At 41.1% G+C, this 23103-nt stretch overlaps 1 protein-coding gene across 1 annotated transcript; it reads left to right on the forward strand.

Annotated features, from left to right (window-relative positions):
• Window positions 1–391: 391 nt before the first annotated feature.
• On the forward strand, window positions 392–23103 carry LOC139717492 (uncharacterized). The gene is made up of 12 exons (XM_071628998.1): window positions 392–452; window positions 1630–1884; window positions 2621–2896; window positions 3866–4000; window positions 7966–8130; window positions 8403–8555; window positions 9018–9176; window positions 9632–9763; window positions 14277–14388; window positions 15232–15503; window positions 16982–17058; window positions 22828–23103. Exons 1-12 carry the CDS (start codon window positions 392–394, stop codon window positions 23101–23103), a joined length of 2073 nt encoding a protein of 690 aa, XP_071485099.1.

Consider the following 23103-nt stretch of genomic DNA (forward strand, 5'->3'; position numbering starts at 1 on the left):
ATAATTGATTTATTTCATTTTGTTGACAACACAGAGTAGAGACCTCTGAACGGGGGGTTTCCAAAATTTTCCAGCACAAGTCTTCATTGTGTTTCCTGCAACGTTTCGTCTGAGGGACTCAGTTCAGTGCGTCTTTTGTTCAAAATAGCAGTCGGCCTGAAAGATATCTGTTTCCTCTCAATTATAAGGGGATATCATTTATGTACTTCTCTAATTTTCGGCAAAACGTGAGAACGAGAGTAACGCAAATCTTTCAACCTATCTTACCGTGGAATACTTGCAATTGCAGGAGGACGAAAATTAGTTTTGTTTTACAGATCATTAAAGTGCTTAAACAGTCTTCAAAGAAATTTGACCACAGGTGACTATTTAAAGTCTTCAGTAAACCACGATGGCTTCTGCTAGGAGTGTTTCATGTCTGTGTTTCGTGATACGAATTATTGGAATTTTAGGTAAGATATTAAAGCATTTTGTTGATTTCCCGTTCCTCTTATCTGGTTCTAACTCCTTATCCTCTAAGGAAGTCTAACAGACGAAGCAGAATTATTGCTTCTATTATTCATTTTGTTGGTAATGGACTGAAAGGAACGCTTATCTTCAGTGAGTCCTGATTTTGTTTTCATCGTACATCGTAGTGCATTTGCGGAGAAATACTAGTAATCTACTAATACAACAACCACTACTAGTACTACTACTACTACTAGCTGTAATGACGATAATAATAATGATGATGATGATGATAATAATAGTAATACTAATAATAGTAATAATAATGATGATAATAATAATAATAATAATAATAATTATTATTATTATTATTATTATTATTATTATTATTATTATATTATTATTATTACAATTATAATAATAATGGTCATTTTACCAAGGGTAGCCTCTTCACCGTTGGCACAGCTCTTCCAGAGGGCCATGCCATCATCATTGTACCCCAGCATTTGTCTGAGCCCAATATTTTGCACCAGGAACATTGGGGGTAATAATATCTCGTCCAAGGATCCTTCGCAAGCAATTGGCCCGATTTGAACTCGGAACCCCCAAGTCAGAAGTCATTATTATTCGCTTTACAACAGTGCCCCCTCTTTAAAATAGATTCTTAGCTCTATGAAAAGAATAAGCACCATTGAGATTCCATTGACTATTGTCAAATTGCCATCTATTTGTTGTCACATGTAAAGGGTATTACCTTGCTGTGACGTCCCGTCGTATCATGCTTACGACCTACTGAAGGCGGTGTTCGCAAAATATTCATGAAACCGTAAACGTAGATTAATAGGTGTTTTTTTTTCGCGTCCACATAGATTTTATTTTATTTTATTAACAGATTTTATTTTATTTTATTTTATTTTATTAACAGATTTTATTTGTTCGCGTCTACAAAGTTGCCTCATTGTTTAAAGCCTACAGTGTTCCCTCCCTTCACATCATTCACCATAATTCACCATATCTCTCTGCCCTACGCTGAATGACTCTCTCCCTCTCTTTCTTTCTCTCTCTCTCTCTCTCTTATACATATGTGTGTATACATGTATACAAACTTGAAAATAACATGTTTGCAACGTGCTTCCGAATAACAGAAGAACAAAATAAATGTCATATTTTTTACCCATTTAGCTGAACCTCCTTTCATCACCGTGCTGTCAATCAGATATTCATCCATTGAGACTACGTCTAACGACATTTTACCCGAGTATCAATGTTATCGCAGCGAGGGGGACGATGACGTGGATCTTGACTTCGGCCGACTAGTACCGACTACATCGTCTTCACCTCCGGACCCACCGGAAGAAGTACCTCACTCTGCAGACGAAAATGTCCTGCGCATTTTCTTCCCTCATTCTCCCTCATCATGGCAGAGTGACTGGACAGGTATCTTCTATTGCCGTGCATCTAGAGGAGACGACAGGACAACCGTTTCGACATTCTTCACACGTGGCGATGGTACCAAAAAACTACCTTCAACATTTGGCAGAATAAACTATAACTGCAAGAATTTAGTCAGTCATTGTCTCGTGAAGTGTTGAAAGAAAGATTAACAAAATAAAAACCCTCCATTTTAGATGTTCCCATAATGGCCATTGGATGATTTGATAGGAAAGAAAGGGTCTCGGAAATGTCCAGGCTATTGGAGGGGACAAAGAATCTTAAACTTGTAATCTCATCTGATTTAGGTACATGAATGTGATCGATATCAACCTATTAACTATTCGGACAGTATTCGCCAATATTTTGAAGATTCAATTTTTGAAAAGATCTTAACTAATGAAGAGAAATTATGCCCTGCTTGTCAACGAATTTCTCTCTGAGAAGCATATAAGGCAAATCGGGTGACGCATATACCCCTTTCGATTGTCGTATCAATGTCAAAAATAATCTATAGGTGTCTCACTAGATGAACCAATACATTAACACATCCTCGACCAGAAAAAGTGAAGATGCTTGTCTCGTCTCTCTTCCGAGACTATCCTGATGACATGAAAGACATCAATTACCTTTCACTTATTTCATTCCGACATCAACAAATTATTTAATTTCAAGGCTCTCATTGGATTGTCTGCTGTATCAACATCCTTGCAATCCTACATCCACATTTAATTTCCAACAGCAAAGTTTGCGCCAAGGGAAGGGGCCTTCACTCGCACTGTCAACGTTGGTGACACTGGAGTGATCATCAGCATGGACGTTTTACACGGACCTTCGGCTGTAGGAGGGGTCATCAACTGGCGCAAGAATGGTGGTCAGCCGATTGCCATCCAGAATGGGTTGACAGATTTCACACTCATGGGACCAATTCGCCAGTCTGATCAAGGTGTCTTCGAGGTTTATTACGAAAATGAGAGGGATACTGGAAGAGGTGGCCTGTTTCGTCTCATTGTCAGAGGTTAGACTACAGTGTTAGTAAATGTAGCTATTCTTGATGTTGTGATATGTTTGCTTCTTGATTTTAAGTCGTTTTATTACTTAGAAGTGTATTAACACTAATCTAATTCCGGTTGTTGAACTATATGTATATGTATCCATGATATGTGCATAGATTTATAAATGCAATACCCTCTGTCCTAGTGAGCTTTTACAACATTCATAACAAGGCAGGGGAAAAAAAAACTGCTGAAAACTGCTTATTCAACAAAGGCGAGCCAGTGGAGTGAAATGGAGTCAGGCGGGCCCTGAGTTGTCGATCCTAGCTATTGCTAGCAAAATCTTCGTCAGAAGTACTGGGTGAACCTTCTATAATATCTTGTTTTTCGCAGGCAAGATAACTAATTCAGATAAAAGCAAACAAATGCCTTTAATTATGGACATAGAAACAAAGCAACGAAACATGCAGCAACAAGAAGGGGCCATTAACACGCACTCAATAAGAACAAAAAGGGGCAAACTGGGTGTCAATAGCAAGGAAATGTCGACACTTTAATAGATTGCCCCTTATATTCTTATTGTTCTATGTCCCTGGAATATACTGTAGGAGTAGTCGGTTCATGGTACCTTGCTGTGTGTCTGTGGCTCATAACAGCAGAGTGGATTTTACTTTCTTCTGCACCCTGTTTGTCATTTTGCCTTTAAGGAGGATTAAACCAGGATCTAAAGCTCAGGCCCCTTTGGACTAAATTCGTCATTCATAACATAGTACATGGCATAAAAACAATATGAATTAAATACAATGTACTGAAAATGTAGTTTGCTTCATAAACTATAGGAGGAAGGAATTATTAACAATTACTCTGCTATAGGCTATTGTTAAAAAAGAAAAGGAGCCTAAAATTTCTTTTGTGTGTTTGTGTCTATCTGTTTGTTTGTTTGTTTGTTTGTTTTTATGGTGCATCTGTTTGCTTCCACACCCGTGATACAGAGTGTCCTGCCGGCAAGTGGGATCCACCTGATTGCCTTGGAGTGTGTGATAAATGCTACAATGGAGGAATTTGTGACGACAAGACTGGCTACTGCATCTGCCCGAATAACTTCATGGGACCAAATTGCCTAGAAAGTAGGTTTGAAACATTCAAGAACTGGTTACATTAATTCAGTCCCACCTGTGTAGTATAGGCATTATTAAAGTGTAAAGTGATTATTTTACAGTCTGCTGTTGAAGTCAACAGCCAATGTAATCACCCTTCCAGGTCATCCTTTGTTTTGTTCCCTTTGTTTCTGATTTCCTACACTCCTTTCTCTCCACCCATACACTGGGAGATTCATCGCCTTTTACGGTCCTTCCATTTCCTCTACTTCCTACCCAACTCATCGCATACCGGCGATGAGCGCTTTTAGAGGGATGCCTCAACTTGAAAATTAACGCTTGCACTGACTATTTGTTCACAAACACCTGTCTCATCGAGTCATTATTTCGGGGTGTAGAACACAAAATTGGCGTCGGATGATTTTTTATTCAGAATGGTAGAGCGTTTTCACGTGCCCGACTCGGGCCCGTTCGATCGAAGTCCAGTCATCTAGCTTCCCTCTCATGGTGGAAATGGTGTATGTACTATTTTGACTGCCGCCTGCGTAGCTGACACCAACTATACAGCTTTTTTGTTCTTCTTCTTCTCTTTCTTTATCATCATCTTGCCGGCCCCGGAACACAAGATGATTTATTTTCGGCGTCGACGCAGAGTCATAACCCACCTACAGAGTGACAGTAGCTGTCCTGACTAAGTGCATATAGCTTTCCGCGAATGTTGCGTTGGAGCAATATCATAGTTTCGTTAAGAAAGTCAATTACTGGCAGACGAAATCAGCAACCGTTTGCAGTCACTATCCATATCACGTGAACACGGTGACGCCGATTTATGAATAAAGTCGGGATCGATTCAAACACCAGTGCCAATCGCCCGGTGTCCATCATCGTTTGTTCCTTTAACGAGACTTGGAAGTGCACACCGGCCTGACATCCCACGCCCCAGTGAGGGTCAGGGCAAAGATAGAGGCTGCCATGATAGGGGATGGAGTCTTCCTTCGACAGAAGGACACCGGAGTATACAGACGCGATATCGTCCTACCCAGTGACATGGGAAGAATCGCTGTGGAAATTGCGGTCACAATGGATATCATACCAGCGACCCGCCACCCGCACAAGGCCAGAACTGCATTAAGGACGGAAAACACAGGCACTATAATCTGGTGTGTCGGAGCGCCAAGCTGGAGAGAAGTCGGGGTCTCGAGAAGGACGACGAAAAGCCATCAGTCAATTGCGTGGGCGAGTAACACAACACGGGCCCCCAAATACATCTCGAGCTCACCGAAGAACAAAAATAATACAGTCACAAATCCAAAGAACTTAAGACTGGGCGACCTGAACTCGCATTTGTCCGCTTTTGGTGTGATCCCGCCTTCGTACAAGCGCTCGATTAGTGCTTCGAGCTGGTCAGGGATCGTTTCGCCTTCAAAGTTGTAGACAATGATGCGTCCGAAATACAATTGCTTGTCATCAAAGACTCTCGGTTTCATGTCCCCGAACCAATTCGTAATCACCCTTTCGGTCATCCTTTCTTCTTTCTGTTTGTCTCTAAATTCCCACACTTCTTTCTCTTGTCATATCAATGTCAAAATAATCTTTAGGAGTCTCACTAGATGTACCAATGCATTAACACAACCTCGGAAAAAAAAAGTGAAGTTGCTTGTCGTTACCAGTCATTAATGATCATTCCATTTCCTCTGCCACCTACCCTCGTACCATAATGGACGATGTGCGGCTGTACAAAGCATATAGTAATTTGATCAACACCTGTCTCATTGAGTCATTCTATCACCGAGGTGCAGAACACAAAAAAGTGCGAAAACAACTTCCACAGTCTTCCATCCTAACACCAAGGAGGCCCGTCGCCAGCTCTCAGTAAATGTCAACGGGTCACCACTGCAACTCTACACCCACATACCTTGGCTGACTTACAAACAACATGTAGATTCACTGCGTGCTATAGTGTCCTCCAGGAACAATCTCCTACGTCTTCTATCTCATTCTATTGCAAGCCCATCCATTGGCATGAAAACTTCCGCCCTCGCCCTGGTGTACAGCACTGCGGAATATGCCTCTCCCGCGTGGTGCAGCAGTGCACACACTAAGTAACTAGACACCACCCTCAATGGGACCCTGAGGATTGTCATCGAATGCATGAAACCCACACCAACGAATATCCTCCCAGAAATGTCTGGTATCGCTCCGGCCGCCCTTCGCAGGAAACACCCCACACCTACAGATTTGTGAGTAAGGCCGCAGAAGACCCAGACCACCTCCTCAATGAAGTCATATTGGGATCCGCAAAGAGCTTGGTCGCCAACGCCTACCTTCCCACCGCCTGTTCCCCCGCCTGTCAGCTCCCCTTTTTGACTCAAACTATAACACCCTCCAAGCATGGAGAATCAGCTGGCAGCAGACTCCCCGACCCGCCAAACTCTCAACTACCCCGAACACCAGCTTACCACCGGGCACAGACCTACCCCGCGATGATTGGGTAATACTGAATCGGCTACGTTCAGGAGTGGACTGGTTCGTATGCCAACATGCACCGCTGGGGCCTGCGCGCTTCTACGGGTGCACGTCTCGAGACCGACACCCACGAGTCATACATCCCATGAGTTATACAGCTCACGAGTCATGCAGCCCATCAGTTCGACACCAAGCTAACACGGCCCACGATACCGACACACTGAGCCCCGCGTTGTATCTGTCGAACTCGTGGGCTGTTTTCACCTAGTGTCGAACTCACGGGCTTTATTTGCCCAGTGTCGAACTCATCGGCTTTATGACTCGTGAGCTGTATGACTCATGGACCTGTTTTCAATTGTCGAACTCGTGGGTGTCGGTCTTGTGGGATGACCTGGCTTCTGCAGCCTACCCATGCGGTGCCACACAACAGACGGCCCACCATATCATCCACGAGTGCCCAACCCTTGACCAACCGACCAGCCTAGATCTCGACAATCCCAACCTCGATACAGTGAGCTGGCTGCAGCGACTTGGTGATACTGCATAGCCGTCTGATATGAAAGAAGAAAAATAGGAAAAGTATCGGTGTTAAAAATATCACTGAGATCTACTTGTCGTTTTGTCTTGTCAAGTATCGGGAATAGACTTTGAGCGTCTGTTTGGCTGAGTCAGCATGGATATAGCACCACCGCATTTTTGATACAGAAAAATATCACTTACCATTGTATTATCATACCTCGCCTAGACGGAGTTTTAAATAGTTTATGAAAAGTAATAGTTGTCAAGAAAAATTGTACTTACTCAAAGAATTTAAAGTTTAAGTGATAATTCAGTTCGCATTACCATCAAAAAGGACACATTGCTTTTAAGTTGACTACACGTTTGATGCCCATTGTATTGTAATGTTTAGAAAGTGTACTATTACACCATGTACTTTTTTATCACATTTTTGAAAGTCAAGGAAGCAAAGCAAAATGTTCTTGTTCAGTTAAGCTAAATTCCATGCCATTTATTTCCAGCAAATGTTAGGAAGATATATAGATATGAGATATAGCTACGCGATCAATTTAAACATGTTCATGACACATCTCTATAGAAAAACAAAACAAAACAGAAACTTGTGACGAGTGTTTCTTCAAGATGAGTGAATATGATACTCCATGATATCCGATAGGATAGCAAATACACAACCCTGGCAAGGACAAAAACAGAGACAGACACCGAGAGACGAAAACAGAAACAAAGACAAGGAGATACATACGGATATTGATGTTAACGGGGACATAAACATTGACTTTACATGATAATAACAATAAGGGTATAACAACAGACATGCAATCTCATATAAGTAAATATGAACATTATCAATACGTGTAATCTGTATTCTTATTTTGTATTAATCACTTTGCATGGGGAATTCCAAAACATCGGATCAAAGCCCTTATGTCAGGACCTATCATGACAACAGTGACTATTCGAAGTGATTATGAAATCAAAATTTAATGGTTATGATTCATGTTCTATCATAGTATGCAGACCTAGAGGAGGAAATCGCTTTGGTGTGAGCTGTGAGTTCCGGTGTACTCATCAGTTATCTGATGACCCTCAGGCTTGCTCGTCGTATATGTTTTGCCTTCCTGACCCATACGGCTGCACTTGCGACGTCGGAGTTAAGGGTTTAGCGTGCGACACTGGTAAGTCGAGCTCTCATTCGTCGCAAATTGACGAACTCAAGCATAGCAATACCTAAGTATAGTATATTTTAAAGTGTTTATGAATTATGTGTGTGTGTGTGTGTGTGTGTGTGTTTTAGGGGGTCTTCTCACCAGGATCAAGCTATCAATGTCAGAACATTATTTTTTCCTACGCTTTTTTCCTGAAACTACGCTTTATACGTTTTACAAAACCAACCTTGTACACAGTTTGAATGTATCACGTGTATGCCCCTTAAAATTGTCTCTCTAAGCGTGTGACTCCGGCGAATTCGGGCCTGGATGTTCCCAAACGTGTCATTGTCAAGATCCCTCTTCCTGCAGTCGATTCACGGGAGAATGCTCGGATAGTTCCTCTCCAGATAGCAACCTCTGTGAAAGCGGCTGGTCGGGACAAAACTGCCAGAGTAAGTTTTAACGGGCAGCTCATTAATGTCGTAATCTTTAAAATGAGAAATAATAGTAATTAACGATTAGACGATTATGGATTCAAGATGCGTGCTACAATTGCACGACTCTGTCAAACGCCCAAAGTTTGAACGTAGAAGAGAGGCCACGTAGGAGCAATATCATGACTGTGGTGATATGGATGAGACATAATAGCCTCCAAAAGCCCTTGGTCCGAATCCTGTGGTTGTCGGCGTGTACATCCCTGGACTACCCAATATACTGTATTTTTTCCACCAAAGGAAATGAATGGCACTTGTCAATGCATGTATCATAACAAAGAAATATGGACAGTTATCGCGGCATTGTAGTATGTTCTCAACTTTCACATTGTTTATTGCCGGTTTTGCTGAAGGAATGATCCCCTCCTAGGACAGTGTTTTTCATCAACCAAGTGATCTTTTCTTTCTGTATTTTTTCAGTTCCAGATGTATGTGACACTGGATATTACGGCATGCAGTGTATTGACAAATGTCACTGTGAGAATGACGTGTCCTGTGATAAGATTACTGGAGAGTGCCCTCAACGGCGGTGTGCTGCAGGATATCGCGTCGAAAGCGGACAAATTCATTGTTCCTCCGGTAATCATGCAATTGATACAGCAGTAGCAAAGGTAGTGGTATTATAGTAAATGTCTGTAAGATTGCCCCTGTTGACAAGCATTCTTTGACGTCATCGATTTCAGTAAAGATATTTCCATGACTGACATTGCACTCTGAGCATAGATTAATTTATACAGACTACATGTATTACTACAGATTGTTCACAGAACATACATCCTTTGTTTGTTTGATTTTTTTTCAAGTATACTAGTAGCCCAGTTATTATTCTTCCCAGGACCCTGGACAGAACCCCAACAGTAATGAGACTCGAGAAAACGTCTCTACCGATGCATACGAGATTGTCTTGCGATAGTGAGTCACGTTTTCTGCATGATGTCGATTATTTTGACTGTAAATATAAGAAGGGTGTCATTGTTAACGATCGATTCCCGTTAGAAGAAATGCAATGATGCTCGTCTGTGTATTCTTCGCAGAATGTCAACATGGATTTTATGGTGAGGACTGCGCCAAAGCCTGTCATTGCCAGGATGAAGCGTGTGACACAGTGACGGGGTCGTGTACGGGCCAGTGTCTGCTGAATTGGCTTGAACCAGATTGCCAAACTGGTGTGTTCTCTGTTGCTTCTTTACTGTATTCCATGTGATAATAAATTTATTTATGATCGTCATTGCCAATTTGTAATGAGTGTAAGGCTGTTTGGAGGAAAATCGTATATTCGTGATATGAATTCCCTGTAAGCAGATTACAACTAATGAAGTTCGGATGATAATAATAATAATAATAAATCATTTATTAAGCGCAGAAACTATGTCTATATATTCTACTGCGCTTCAAGAGCTCTTAAATTCCTTTGTTGCACAATACTGCATGGGAAGTACAAGAAGAAATAAGCCCATGCTAAAGCAAAAAAGTTTTCACTTTTGATTTAAAACTATTTAAAGTCTGACATTTCCGAATGTCTAATGGTAATGTATTCCACAACCTAGGGGCTGCACAAGAAAATGATCGGTCACCTAATGTAACTTTTGTTTTGATTTGGGGTATCTGCAATATCAATCTATCATTTGTACTGCGGAGATTATGGCTATGAATCTGAGATTTAAAATTCAATAATTCACTGATATAACCAGGGGCCTGACCATTCAGAGCTTTATAAACCAGCATCAATATCTTGAAATCAATTCTTTGGCGAATGGGCAGCCAGTGCAATTCCTTTAAAAGTGGTGTAACATGAGCAAATCTTGGGAGATTACAAATCAATCTTGCACACGTGTTTTGAACCCGCTGCAACTTAACTATCTGTGAATCCGGTAATCCGTACAACAGACTGTTACAATAATCTAATTTGCTTATAACACATGCGTGAACAATCATCTTCATGCTTTTCTGATCAAAATATCTACGGATGCGTCTCAAATTATATATCATATAATATGCTGATTTACATACACTAGTAACCTGAGATTCCATATTCAAATGGGTATCAAAAAACACCCCCAAGTTTCTCACATTATTGGATGGTTTTATAACAGTATTAGCGAATGATATACCATTTGATTCAAATTTAGAGACTTGCCGTGGAGTGCCAATGACTAACAGTTCCGTTTTCTTATCATTTAACATCATTTTGTTTTGTAATGTCCAGGTTCTAATGTACTCAATACATGATTCTAACACAGTTATGCAGTAGTCTTCGTTTGGTGTGTTAGGGCTGAATGACAAATATATTTGTGTGTCATCTGCATAACAGCGACAAGTGATAGCAGGAAACTCCTTTTCAATATTTGTGAGGAGTCTACTTGTGTACAGTGTAAACAGTAGGGTACCTAAACGTGACCCCTGTGGGACACCAAAAGGTACCGTGAACACATCAGAGACAATGTCTTCCATTTCCACTGTCTGTTTTCTACCAGACAATAAGAGTTAATCCATTCCAGAACTTTACCGTCAATCCAAAAATGGGTTCTCAGAGTTTTTGATAGGCAGGAATGATCAATAGTGTCAAAAGCGCCACTAAGATCAAGTAAGAGCAGTAAGTTGATCTTCTGGTCATCCATTGCCATCAGGAGATCATTTTTAATTCGAACGAGTGTTGTCTCAGTGCTATAAAAATTTCGGTATGCAGATTGATTGAATGGAAGAAGTGAGTTAGACTCAAGGTGTTCAAGGATTTGGTGGGTAGCAGCGCCTTCTACTAATTTTGAAATGTATTGAAGATTACTAACAGGCCTCAGATTACTGAATTCTGTTTCAACACCGGACTTCTTCAACAGTGGTTTAACAAGAGCAACCTTCCACAGAGCAGGGAATTGCCCTGTTGCCAAAGATACATTGATCATTGATGTTATGACAGGCAATAATACATCTAGATGTTTCATCAATAACTTTGTGGGTAATGGGTCCAATGGACAAGACTTCTTACTAAGTTTCATGATCAATTTCTCAACATCATTCTCAGACAATTCTTTAAAAACTTTGAGATCTACGATCTTTTTATCAAAAGGGGCTTCATCAATGACAAATTTGTTCACATTAATGAGTTTTGATTCTATGTCATTATGAATTTTCTTAACTTTATCCAAGAAATAGTTGCCTAAGTCATTGACAAAAGCTGTTCTATCCGTATTACATGGAATCACTGGTTGCTTGTTTGAGATATTCACAAGACCCTTCACAATATTAAACAGTGCTTTGGTGTTTTCTCTGTGTTCAGACACGAGGTCTTTGTTGTGAGTTTTGCGTGCCTCAAACAATGAGAAACTGTAAGAGTTTCGAAGTGACACATAATTTTTCCAGTCTTTCTCAGATCTTGACTTCAACCAACGTTTCTCAGCTTTCCTCTTTCTACGTTTCTTTTCTAATATAACATCAGTTAGCCAGGGTGTCTTAGGTCGCAAGACCACAGTCTTTTCTACCATCGGTGCATACTTATCTAACAACTCTTTAAGTGTCGAGTCATACAGAATAGCTAATTTAGAGATATCAAAGGATTTTTCTTTACAAAGACATCTTTCAGCAATATCATGTTTAAACAGGTCAGTGTTGATGACAGATAACCTACGAAATGATATTTTCTTGACTGGAAAGTGAGCTTTACTTAAATTGAGGTAATACATTACAGGGAAATGATCAGAGATCAAGGACGAATAAGCCCAAGGTTTGCCTATTACAATGGTATCGTCAGACTGCCGTCTGATTAACAAATCAAGGGTATGACCGTGTGTATGGGTACAGAAATCAACTAGCTGGGTACAACAAAGACATTCAAGGAGGTCTAAGAAAGATTGTGAATCTCCATTTTTAGTATCAACATGTATATTGAAATCTCCTGTAACTAGAACAGGAACATTAGACAGCAGATGACTTTGAATATAACTGTTGAATTCTGATACAAAACTGTTAGAGACAGATACCGGATGTGATTCTGAGTAAGGAGGCCTGTAGATGTTAATAAGAGACAAATTATATGATTTACATGTAATGTGATATTCTGCATACTCGAAAGAGTTCACCTCACCAGCAGCTGTTTGAACGGCATTAACTGTTTCTTTGTATACAAGTCCTGTTCCCCCTCCATGACGGTTGCTCCGGGGTCGATGGATGAACTTGTAACCTGGAGGTAGAAATTCCTGTAGCACGGCTGAGTCGTTCTCTGTTAACCATGTTTCTGTCTTTGGCATGAGATCAGGAGTTGTGTCACATATGAAATCATGTAATAGTGCTGACTTATTACGCACTGACCGAACATTCACTGAGCACAGTAGAAGGTTCGATAATGATTTAGATTTTCTGGATTGTCGAAGATGATTCCTTCTACGGCCTCCACGTCTTCCTCTCCGTGTCTTTCTGCGTTGAATTCCATAAGAACGGATTATATCACATACCTCTGAAGGCAACTGGAACTTTGTATGCCGCCATTGTGAGAGTTCTGCAGGAGTGCACTTGATACATGTACTGTGCTGAAGATCATTGTCAGGGATAGAACATGGAATAATGCCATCATTATCCTGTGGTCCGGGGTTGGGATGTATGTCACCACCATGTAACAGTTCTAGTTGGAAAGAAGCTGTTCCATTTGGGATATAAGGGATTCTCCTTTTGGAGATACTGCTTCCTGGTGAAGTGTCCATGAGTTGAAAGTTTGATACACCATTGCTCATTGCAGTACACAGCTTCCACAGATGCAAGCAGGCAGAGGGTTAATAATAGTCCAAGTTGAAAAGCTCCCATTGTGCTTGGAAGTGAGTTCTATTGTTGAAGTTCACCCAGGTGCACATTACATAATACCCTGCTAATACTATCAGCTTACATACAAGTGTGTACAAAGTATGGCCTCTTACCTTATGCACTGGTAACAGAACTCCATAAAGCTGCAAAAGTTGAACTTCAAAATACACACTGAAATCCAACCAATATGACTTCAAATTTGACCTGGCGTATCCAGACAACATATATGAATAACCAACAACAGTATAAATCTGTAAAGCAGTGCGAAACAGGCAAATGAGAGCTCTTTTTGGAGAGCCAGCAAAAGCATGTGTATACATGCTTGAGCGGTACTACCCATATATGGGTAGATAGATACAACGAAATCTCCACTAAGACATTCTTTCATGACGTCAAATGTGATAAATATCGTGTGGATTGAACGTGTAGCTTGACAGAAATTGAGAACATCAATGAGCATCTTCTTAAAGACAGGGTTCCGATTCATTCGATGTCCAACTGCCAGGGACACATTAATAAATCTCAAATAGCACCGGCCAAGGAATATGCGCATCGAATCATTGGTAACGGTCGACTCATGTCGATATTCTCCTTCTGTATGTGTACTTATATTCAGAAAAGTGATAAAGTTTTACACAATTCGTTATACAAGGTATGTATAGGTATATGTATGTTATGAAAATCTACTCCACGAAGCAATGCGTTACGTGGTCAAAACTCGTAATGTGATACATTGACATATTTGAACTCTCAAAACGTAGTGGCCGTGAAGATAACGAATCAGCGGGTTCGTTGTAAAAGATGTTGAACATGTCAAATCCTACGTTTTGTAAAAAAGAATATGATTGTATACCTTATTATTCTAATAAACTCTTCGGGTTGTCTTTACAGGCGTTGACGTGATCAGTAGGCACGTGCAGGTCAATCCCATCTCCCAAGCTTTGCTCTTTTGTCGAGCTCGTGGTAATCCACTTCCCTCTGACACTGATGTCGGTCTGTACAGGTATTCGTACCAGGACGACAGACATGACCAAACCGGCATACATAGGAATGGGTCTACAGTAGAGGCAGGGGGTGATGAGCGTATTGTGATATTCAGGGTTACCTCTATTCAAGAGGGAAATTACAGTTGCGGAGTCATCGGAACCACTGGGTTTGCTTACTACACCTTTCGACTTACTTTTCATGGTAAGTTAACCTGCAGTTCGGTTTTATCTTTCCCCTCCAATTTTCAGATAAAAAGGTTACATCAAAAGTGAATACACGCTATACATATAGATCTCATCCATTCTGACAACGGTTTCTTATGCCCGAAAACACCCCTTCCCCTTCAGTGGCGATCTCCAAAATGACTCTGTCATTATCTATACCATAGTTTGGGCAAGTACCATTTTCCCCGGATGAAGACAAAAATATTGGTTCAAACAAGACATTTTGCAACTTCTAAGTTCCTAGGCACCGTCTTAATCTGTTTGCAGAGTAACACACACACACAAAAAAAAATCAACACGGTGCATTGTTGTTGCTTAACTTTTTCTCATTTCAATGTGGCTTTTAAAAGGAATGTAATTAAGGTTTAAGGGAATCGTTTGCTATAGCTGTTTACACAAGATGTATGGACGTTGTGTGTCTTATATGAATTAGAATGGACCCATGTTTCAGAAACAGTCTCATGTAAAGTATATCTTTATTTGTATCATAAAAGATTGTTTGTTTGTTTGTTTGTTTATCATAATTTATAGACATACAATGGTTACCATGGCTATGCACTATCTTCAAAGATACACATAATCTTTTTTTTTTTTTCAGTGTTACCAGTCCTTACACATGCCCCTCGTGTAATCAGTCTTAGCCAGACGACGGCAGAACTCGAATGGTTACCATGGACACCTGGGGTAGATACCGGAGATCCTCCCCTGGTAGCCTACGCTATCTTCATCAGGAGAACGTCACAGGAGTGGTCAGAAGTGTCTAGAGTCTCGAGTTCATCGACATCAGTCACGATAAGCGACCTGGACGCGGACACGGACTACGAATTTAGCGTTGCGCCGGTACGAGAGGGAACTGGAGGTACCGGAACAAGGTCGGCCCCTGTCTTCTCAGCCACACTCTGCCCAAGTAAGTCTGACCATTTAGTGATCTAGAATACCGAAACCAGTGATCAGTGATTTGATCGTCAGGTTAAGTAAAGCAATCTCTATTCATTGCTAAGTAGTCTCAAGCCATCTGTTTCAACTGGCGAACAAAGTATAAGTTAACCCTAACTAGGCCGGGCTATTTAGGTAGATGATATAACTCGGCCGTCGACAGCGCGATCGCGACGGAAATGGGCATACACATTGCCTATGACGTAATTTATCATTTATGCTGAATTATGCTAATTTATGCATAGGATGCATGAAATCAGACAATTTGGTATAAATCACTAAATAAAGCTCAAAACAGGCACATTTCCGGGTTAATATTCTTTGTAGTGTCCTTAGCAAATGTAAAAGAAAAAAATTGCAATCAGAAAAATTGACCTTAGTATTTTATTGTTTTTTGAATTTCTTATGTATTTCCTTGCTTTTCGACTTCATGTTTTTCATATTTGTTTTGATGAATTTTGTCCGCTACATTGTATGTATGACATGATGTTGTTAATTGATTTTAATCAATAAAGCCCCCAAATAATCATGCTTTTTTTTGAAATTTGCCTGTAACCATAGTTTGCATTGAAATTGTACACGAGTTCACGTTTTTGAGCAATTTTTGGGGAGACTCGGGAGACTCGAAAGAAAAAAGTTATAATACGTCGCGGCGATAGCGATACATCGCGCGGAACGTCGAGGGAGGAGGGGGCCTCAGAGCCCCCCCCCCCCCCCCCCCCGGCCTAGTAAGGGTTAAGGGTTAAAATGCGGAAACAGTCTAGGTTCTCTTTCACTGCAGTTTGAAAGAACATTCTAAGTTTACCTATCTTGAAGTTTATAGGATATATTGTGTGCAAATCAGTTATTTCTGGTAAAATGGAAATGAAGAAGAGCTCACAACGAGGCATGACAAGAAGTTTAATAAGAAACGCACGTAAATGATTTTCTAATAGCGCTCTTGAAGATAGGACAATTAAAACAACTGAATAGGATGTGAAAAAAAAAATCATGAGAAGAGGATATAGACGAAAATAGCTACAAGGGGTGCTTCAACATTAAAAAAAAAAGTCGACGAGAATATTATGACAAATTGTATTATAACTAGGCCTAAGGATATTTTAAGCGGATTTTATAATGCCAGATCTAAGCTATCACCCACCATGTTGATTAATATCCTATTTTATCAGGAAAAATGTCATCTGACATAACAAGTGTAAACAATTGGCAATAGTGTTAATCGGAGATATTTTTTTTTCCGATTAGACAGTGCACGTCCGTGTTTGTAAAGAGAGTTCATGAATACTTGGCCGTAGGTCGTTAAACGCTAAGCCCCAACATATTTGCAATGGATTCTTCACAATGTATTTACAGAATGGATGTTTATACGATATACGATATTTGGCTTAGATACGATAAGAATATAATTTTACTATGCAGAATATTATCTAACTGCTTCATTTCATACAGAGCCAAGTGGATTTCCTCTGGAAGTAAATGTGTCATCGAACGAAACTCTTCCACAGCAGTTGATCGTCACGTGGAAGGTATTATGGGGTTATATAAGTAGAGACTAGAGATCTAAAGATCTTAATGTTAACACGAACCTAATCATAATTTTGACCCTTAGGATATTTAATGCTTTATAATACTCAAAATCTTTTACATTTAATTTACTGATGATTATTCGTCAGTGTCCATTTCCTTGAAGTCTTCAGAACCTCCAACAATTTCATCATTTACATTCCGATTGTAAAGTGCTGATACAGGGGACATTATATGATTCTTGACGTAAAGGACGTACAGTGTAGGAAGGGTAACTTATATGGATGACAGAATTCATGTTTGTTGCGTGGTACATTTTATGTCATGCAGGGGCGGATCCAGGAACTCCGTAAACAGAGGGCGCGTTTACAAAATTAAAGGGGGGGGCGTACGCACCCCTCCCCCCATTTTTTCTTTTTATTTCTTTTGTTTCAACAAAAAATAAAGGGGGGGGGGGCGTGCGCCGGTTGCCGTCCTCCCTGGATCTGCCACTGTCATGGGTACGCATTTCCGTCTGTATGTTTACAATAAACTGACGTGGAACGTAATTTAGCATGCATGGAAAAATCAGTGAAATATTCTCGTACTGGATATCAAATTACTCGCAGTGCTTGGAAAAACAAAGTTTAAAGATCCTCTTGATGCGTAGTCTCGTCTAACACTATCTATTTCAGGTATATTTTATGAGTAGGCAGCAACGGCGTAGCCAGGATTTCATCTTAGGGGGGCGGTTAGTCTGCGAGGGAGCGAAGCGACCGAGCCCGAGCGAGCGGAGCGAGAGAGAGGGGGGGGGGGGGGTGTGGGAGGGGGTTGTCCCCCTCCCACGGTAAGAACTTTCTGCATTTGGATGTTGTAAATGGTGCAATTTGATGCATGTTTTTGCGCGTTTTATTGACGTGAAACAGTCCCACTTGTTTAAGGTAGCAGTTTATTTTGTTGTAGATTATTATTGAACAATTTGCCTATAAAATGGTATAATTTAGATACACTTCTTGTATTAATTCTTTTCACTGAATATTATGAACGCGACTGAACCCGAGCGAGCGGAGCGAGCGAGGGGGTAGGGGAGGGTGTGGGAGGGGGTGTCCCCCTCCCACAGTAAGAACTTTTTGCAATTCGATGTTGCAAATAGTGCAATTTGATGCATGTTTTTGCGTGTTTTTACGAGTTGAAACAATCCCACTTGTTTAAGGTTGCAGTATATTTTGATGTAGGTTATTATTTAACAATTTGCCTATAAAATGGTATAATTCAAATACACTTCTTGTATTAATTCTTTTCACTGAATATCATGAACGCGACTGAACCCGAGCGAGCGGAGTGAGCGAGGGGGTAGGGGAGGGTGTGGGAGGGGGGATGTCCCCCCTCCCACGGTGAGAACTTTCTGCATTTTGATGTTGCAAATGGTGCAATTTGATGCATGTTTTTGCGCGTTTTATTGACGTGAAACAGTCCCACTTGTTTAAGGTAGTAGTTTATTTTGATGTAGATTATTATTGAACAATTTGCCTATAAAATGGTATGATTTAGATACACTTCTTGTATTAATTCTTTTCACTGAATATTATGAACGCGACTGAACCCGAGCGAGCGGAGCGAGCGAGGGGGTAGGGGAGGGTGTGGGAGGGGGTGTCCCCCTCCCACAGTAAGAACTTTTTGCAATTTGATGTTGCAAATAGTGCAATTTGATGCATGTTTTTGCGTGTTTTAACGAGTTGAAACAATCCCACTTGTTTAAGGTTGCAGTATATTTTGATGTAGGTTATTATTTAACAATTTGCCTATAAAATGGTATAATTCAAATACACTTCTTGTATTAATTCTTTTCACTGAATATCATGAACGCGACTGAACCCGAGCGAGCTAAGCGAGCGAGGGGGTAGGGGAGGGTGTTGGAGGGGGGTGTCCCCCTCCCACGGTGAGAACTTTTTGCATTTTGATGTTGCAAATGGTGCAATTTGATGCATGTTTTTGCGTGTTTTAACGAGTTGAAACAATCCCACTTGTTTAAGGTTGCAGTATATTTTAGTGTAGATTATTATTGAACAATTGCCTATAAAATGGTGTGATTTGAATACACTAGTCTTCTTGTATTAATTCTTACACTGAATATCATGAACGCTGTCTGTTCAGCAATCAAACAGAAAAAGCATGCACACGAGGGTGTAGATTAGGGGCATATCCCCTCCCACACGAAGGTGATTTTGCGTTTTCAGACCTGAAATTCAGCGATCTGGTGCAAATTTTTGGTGCAATACTTTTTCATCGAAGTGTTAAAATCACGGAATTTAGCTCTTATTCCGAATGTGCACCATTTGTGCGTATGTATAAAGTCTAGTGAGGTAGAGCTTAGGGGAAGGGGGATTCCCCCCTCCCGCTCGCGGAGCTTTTGCGTTTTTAGAATTGAAATAAAGCGATCTGGGTATAGCCCGGCTACGCCAGTGGTAGGCAGAGGTTTGTATCAATCGAGTGACAATTGTGCTCATCGATTCACTTTCATGTCACTAATCATGAACATTGGTTTACTGTGTATTCTTATACAGTTTAAGTGGAAACTGTTCGGACTTTTAGTTGTCTCTTTTTTCGTAGATGCAGCTCCAAACCACTAAAAAAAAAAAAAATACTCTCTCTTTCTCTTCCCTCATTTCTTTTTTTTTTCTCAATCCAGGATTCCCTTCTTTGTCCCTAGAAGTCTTTCCTCTCTTATCATATCCCCTCTTTATTGTCCTCCGCGGCTAAGTAATAATGAACAAAAAATGCCCTATCTGCTGGTATGCGTTTTATTCCTGCATTTAAAAATAAGGGAGAATTCCATATAACACGCATGTTTCTTCGACCCCGTTTACATTGCGAGGCTCCGCCGCGGCCGAGCCACGACCGAGCCCTCCTTCATTTCAGTGTAAACGCGCAAAAGGCCAAATGCGAGGCCAAAATTGGCCACGCATTTGCTCGCTCGCCAAAATTTATCAAAACAAAAAGGAGATAAGAACAAAACGTGATGATGATGACGCGGAAATATACAAATTTCGCCTCACTCGCTCGTACTAATTTAGAGTATTTCTTCAATTCCTTAGTTTGTTGGTAAAAATCGTTATCTATAAGGCCGTCACTATACATTGTGTCTTAATTAGAATTGTAAGATTTGATAAGCAAAAAATGACAAGAGTTCCATGTTTTGTAAACTGAAATACAAAAATTTTCGGCTCGCTCGCTGCTCTCGCTCGCCAAAATTTATCAAAATTAAAAAGGAGATAAGAACAAAACGTGATGATGACGCGGAAATATACAAATTTCGGCTCACTCGCGCGTACATGGGGGGGGGCATTTCATGAAGCAAATTGTCAGATATTTCGTCTGACAAACTGTTAAACGCTACTGAAATCCTTGCTTCTGATTGGCTGAAAGCAAATTTTGTGCGACAAGTTGTCGGACAAAATGCTTCATGAAATGCCCCTCTGGTTTAGAATATTTTTTAAAGTACTCAGTTTGTTGGTATAGATTCAATTCAATTCAATTCAATTCAATTCATTTATTTTCATACTTCTCATTTATGAACATTACAACAGAAACCAGACAAGTTCTTTTACCTTGTGAACAATGTGCAGAAAACAAACAATATACATGGTGATAACACAGTAATTACATGTAATGATAACTGGTCAAAATCGAAATCGAAATGGGGTTGATCAAAGAGAAGTATGACGGGACCTACATGAAAGATAAATCGTTATCTATAAGGCCGATAAATCGTTATCTATAAGGCCGTCACTATCTTGATTACAATTGTACGATTTGATAAGCAAAAAATGAAAAGAATTCCATGTTTTGTCAGCTGAAATACACAAATTTTCGGCTCGCTCGCTGCGCTCGCTCGCCAAATTTTATCAAAATTCATTACATTTAAATCACCCTCAAAAGACCCCTTTTAAGGGCTTGAAAAGCATATCATGTGGACTTTGCTTAAAGTCTCTACCGGGATGGGGTTGGGGTTGAACACTAGTCTTTTTCAGAAATTAGGGGCGCAATTTTCGCGCTTGCCCCGGGCGCCGTTTTCCCTAGATACGCCACTGTCCAGTTGGCAAAGGGTCTAAAAACCATTCTATACCAAATTGCGTTTCAAGCAGAACGCCACTACGACAAAATACTGAAAGGTTTGAATTAAAAGATTCAAGATTCAAGATTCAACTTTATTTCCACTTCCATCAAATAAACAAAGAAATTATATACATTGCATATGTACAGGATAATTGTAATACTTACAGAACATAATTTGACAAGGTACACATGAAAATGAGAAGTAGATGCGATTACGTCTATACATAAAGCGTATAATACAAGTCAACTAAGGATGAGGATGGAAGTGGAGGGTCCCACTAAGAAGCAGAGCTTGTACGATATGGGACCCTCAGAAAATACACAAGACAGGAATATAAAAGCGCGGCCGAGCCCGGCAGTGTAAACGGACAAAATTGCGAGGCTCGGCCGCGGCTCGGCCGCGGCCCAGCCCACCTTCATTTCAGTGTAAACGCGCAAAAGGCCAAATGCGAGGCCAAATTTGGCCTCGCATTTGGCCTCGCTCTGGAGGTGGTCTCGGCCGCGGCTCGGCCCGGCCTTTTCTCAGTGTAAACGCAAACTGGGCCAAATGCGCGGCCAATTTTAGTCTGGCTTCCAAACCCTCTGCCTGTATCTTTCGCTATTTAGGACATTAACCCCCTCAACGTCGAAAACTTGTATAGTTTAAGGTGGTTTTGTCCTGCAAAGGATTTTTTCCTTCGGCAAAGGCCTTTGCAAAGGCCTTTGCCCGAACGGCGACTTTGTCGCCACGGAATTCAGTTGGCAAAGGGTCTGAAAACCAGACAATACCAAATTGCGTTTGTTTACAAGCAGAGCGCCACTACGACAAAATATTGAAAGGTTCTAATCAAAAGCGCTGCCGAGCCTCAATACGGGCCGAGCCCTGCAGTGTAAACAGACAAAATTGCGGGGCTCGGCCTCGCAATTGAGGCTGAGCTCGGCCGCGGCTCGTAGACCCCGTTTACAGTGCGGGGCTGGGCCGAGCCCAGCCTCAATTGCGGGGCCGAGCCCCGCAATTTTGTCCGTTAAAAACTGCCGGGCTCGGCCGCGCTTTTAATTCAAACCTTTCAATATTTGGTATAGTCTGGTTTTCAGACCCTTTGCCAACTAGATTCCGTGGCGACGAAGTCGCCGTTCGGGCAAAGGCCTTTGCCGAAGGAAAATCCTTTGCAGGACAAAGCCACCTTAACTATACAAGTTTTCGACGTTGAGGGGGTTAATATCCTGAACAGCAAAATAGTACAGGCAGAGGGTTTGGAAACCAGACTAAAATTGGCCGCGCATTTGGCCCAGTTTACGTTTTTACACTGAGAAACGGCCGAGACCACCTCCAGAGCGAGGCCAAATGCGAGGCCAATTTTGGCCTCGCATTTAGCCTTTTGCGCGTTTACACTGAAGTGGGGCTGGGCTCGGCCGCGGCTCGGCCGCGGCCGAGCCTCGCACTGTAAACGGGGTCCGAGAGGCTGATATTCCAGTCCAGCAAATTTCTTCCTATCGATAACGGTTCCCTTCACCTCTGTACCAGAAGATAGGATAAAATGCCTGTCTGCATGATTGTATGTATACAATAATCCTATTTCTTTTGAGTACTCTTGTTTATATCTTCATGTATTTTTTTTTGTCTCCAAGTGGAGAAATAAAACAAAATGAAACTGAAACTGAACTTGAACGTTTTACTACAATTTCAATTATCGTAGCCACCTGACAACACGGAGTCCAACTGCCGAAGTGGCTTCACCCATTACATCATCTATTACGCCATCGATCACTCTCATGACGTCATAGCTCGTCGCCTTGACGACATCTCAGTCACACGTCACACTCTTACTTGTCTTGGGACGGGCCTGAAATATCGCATCTACGTGACGGCTTGGAACAAAGATAGTGAGAGCCGAGAGAGTAACGTTGTAGTGACAAGGACTCCAGGCAGTGTCCAGTGTGATGGTATGAAGCCACGTCTCCTAGAAACTTGA

The sequence above is a fragment of the Diadema antillarum genome, unplaced genomic scaffold (genome assembly GCF_040938485.1).
Source record: "Diadema antillarum isolate AM-2024a unplaced genomic scaffold, OU_Dant_1.0 scf00000075, whole genome shotgun sequence".
NCBI lineage: Eukaryota > Metazoa > Echinodermata > Echinoidea > Diadematoida > Diadematidae > Diadema > Diadema antillarum.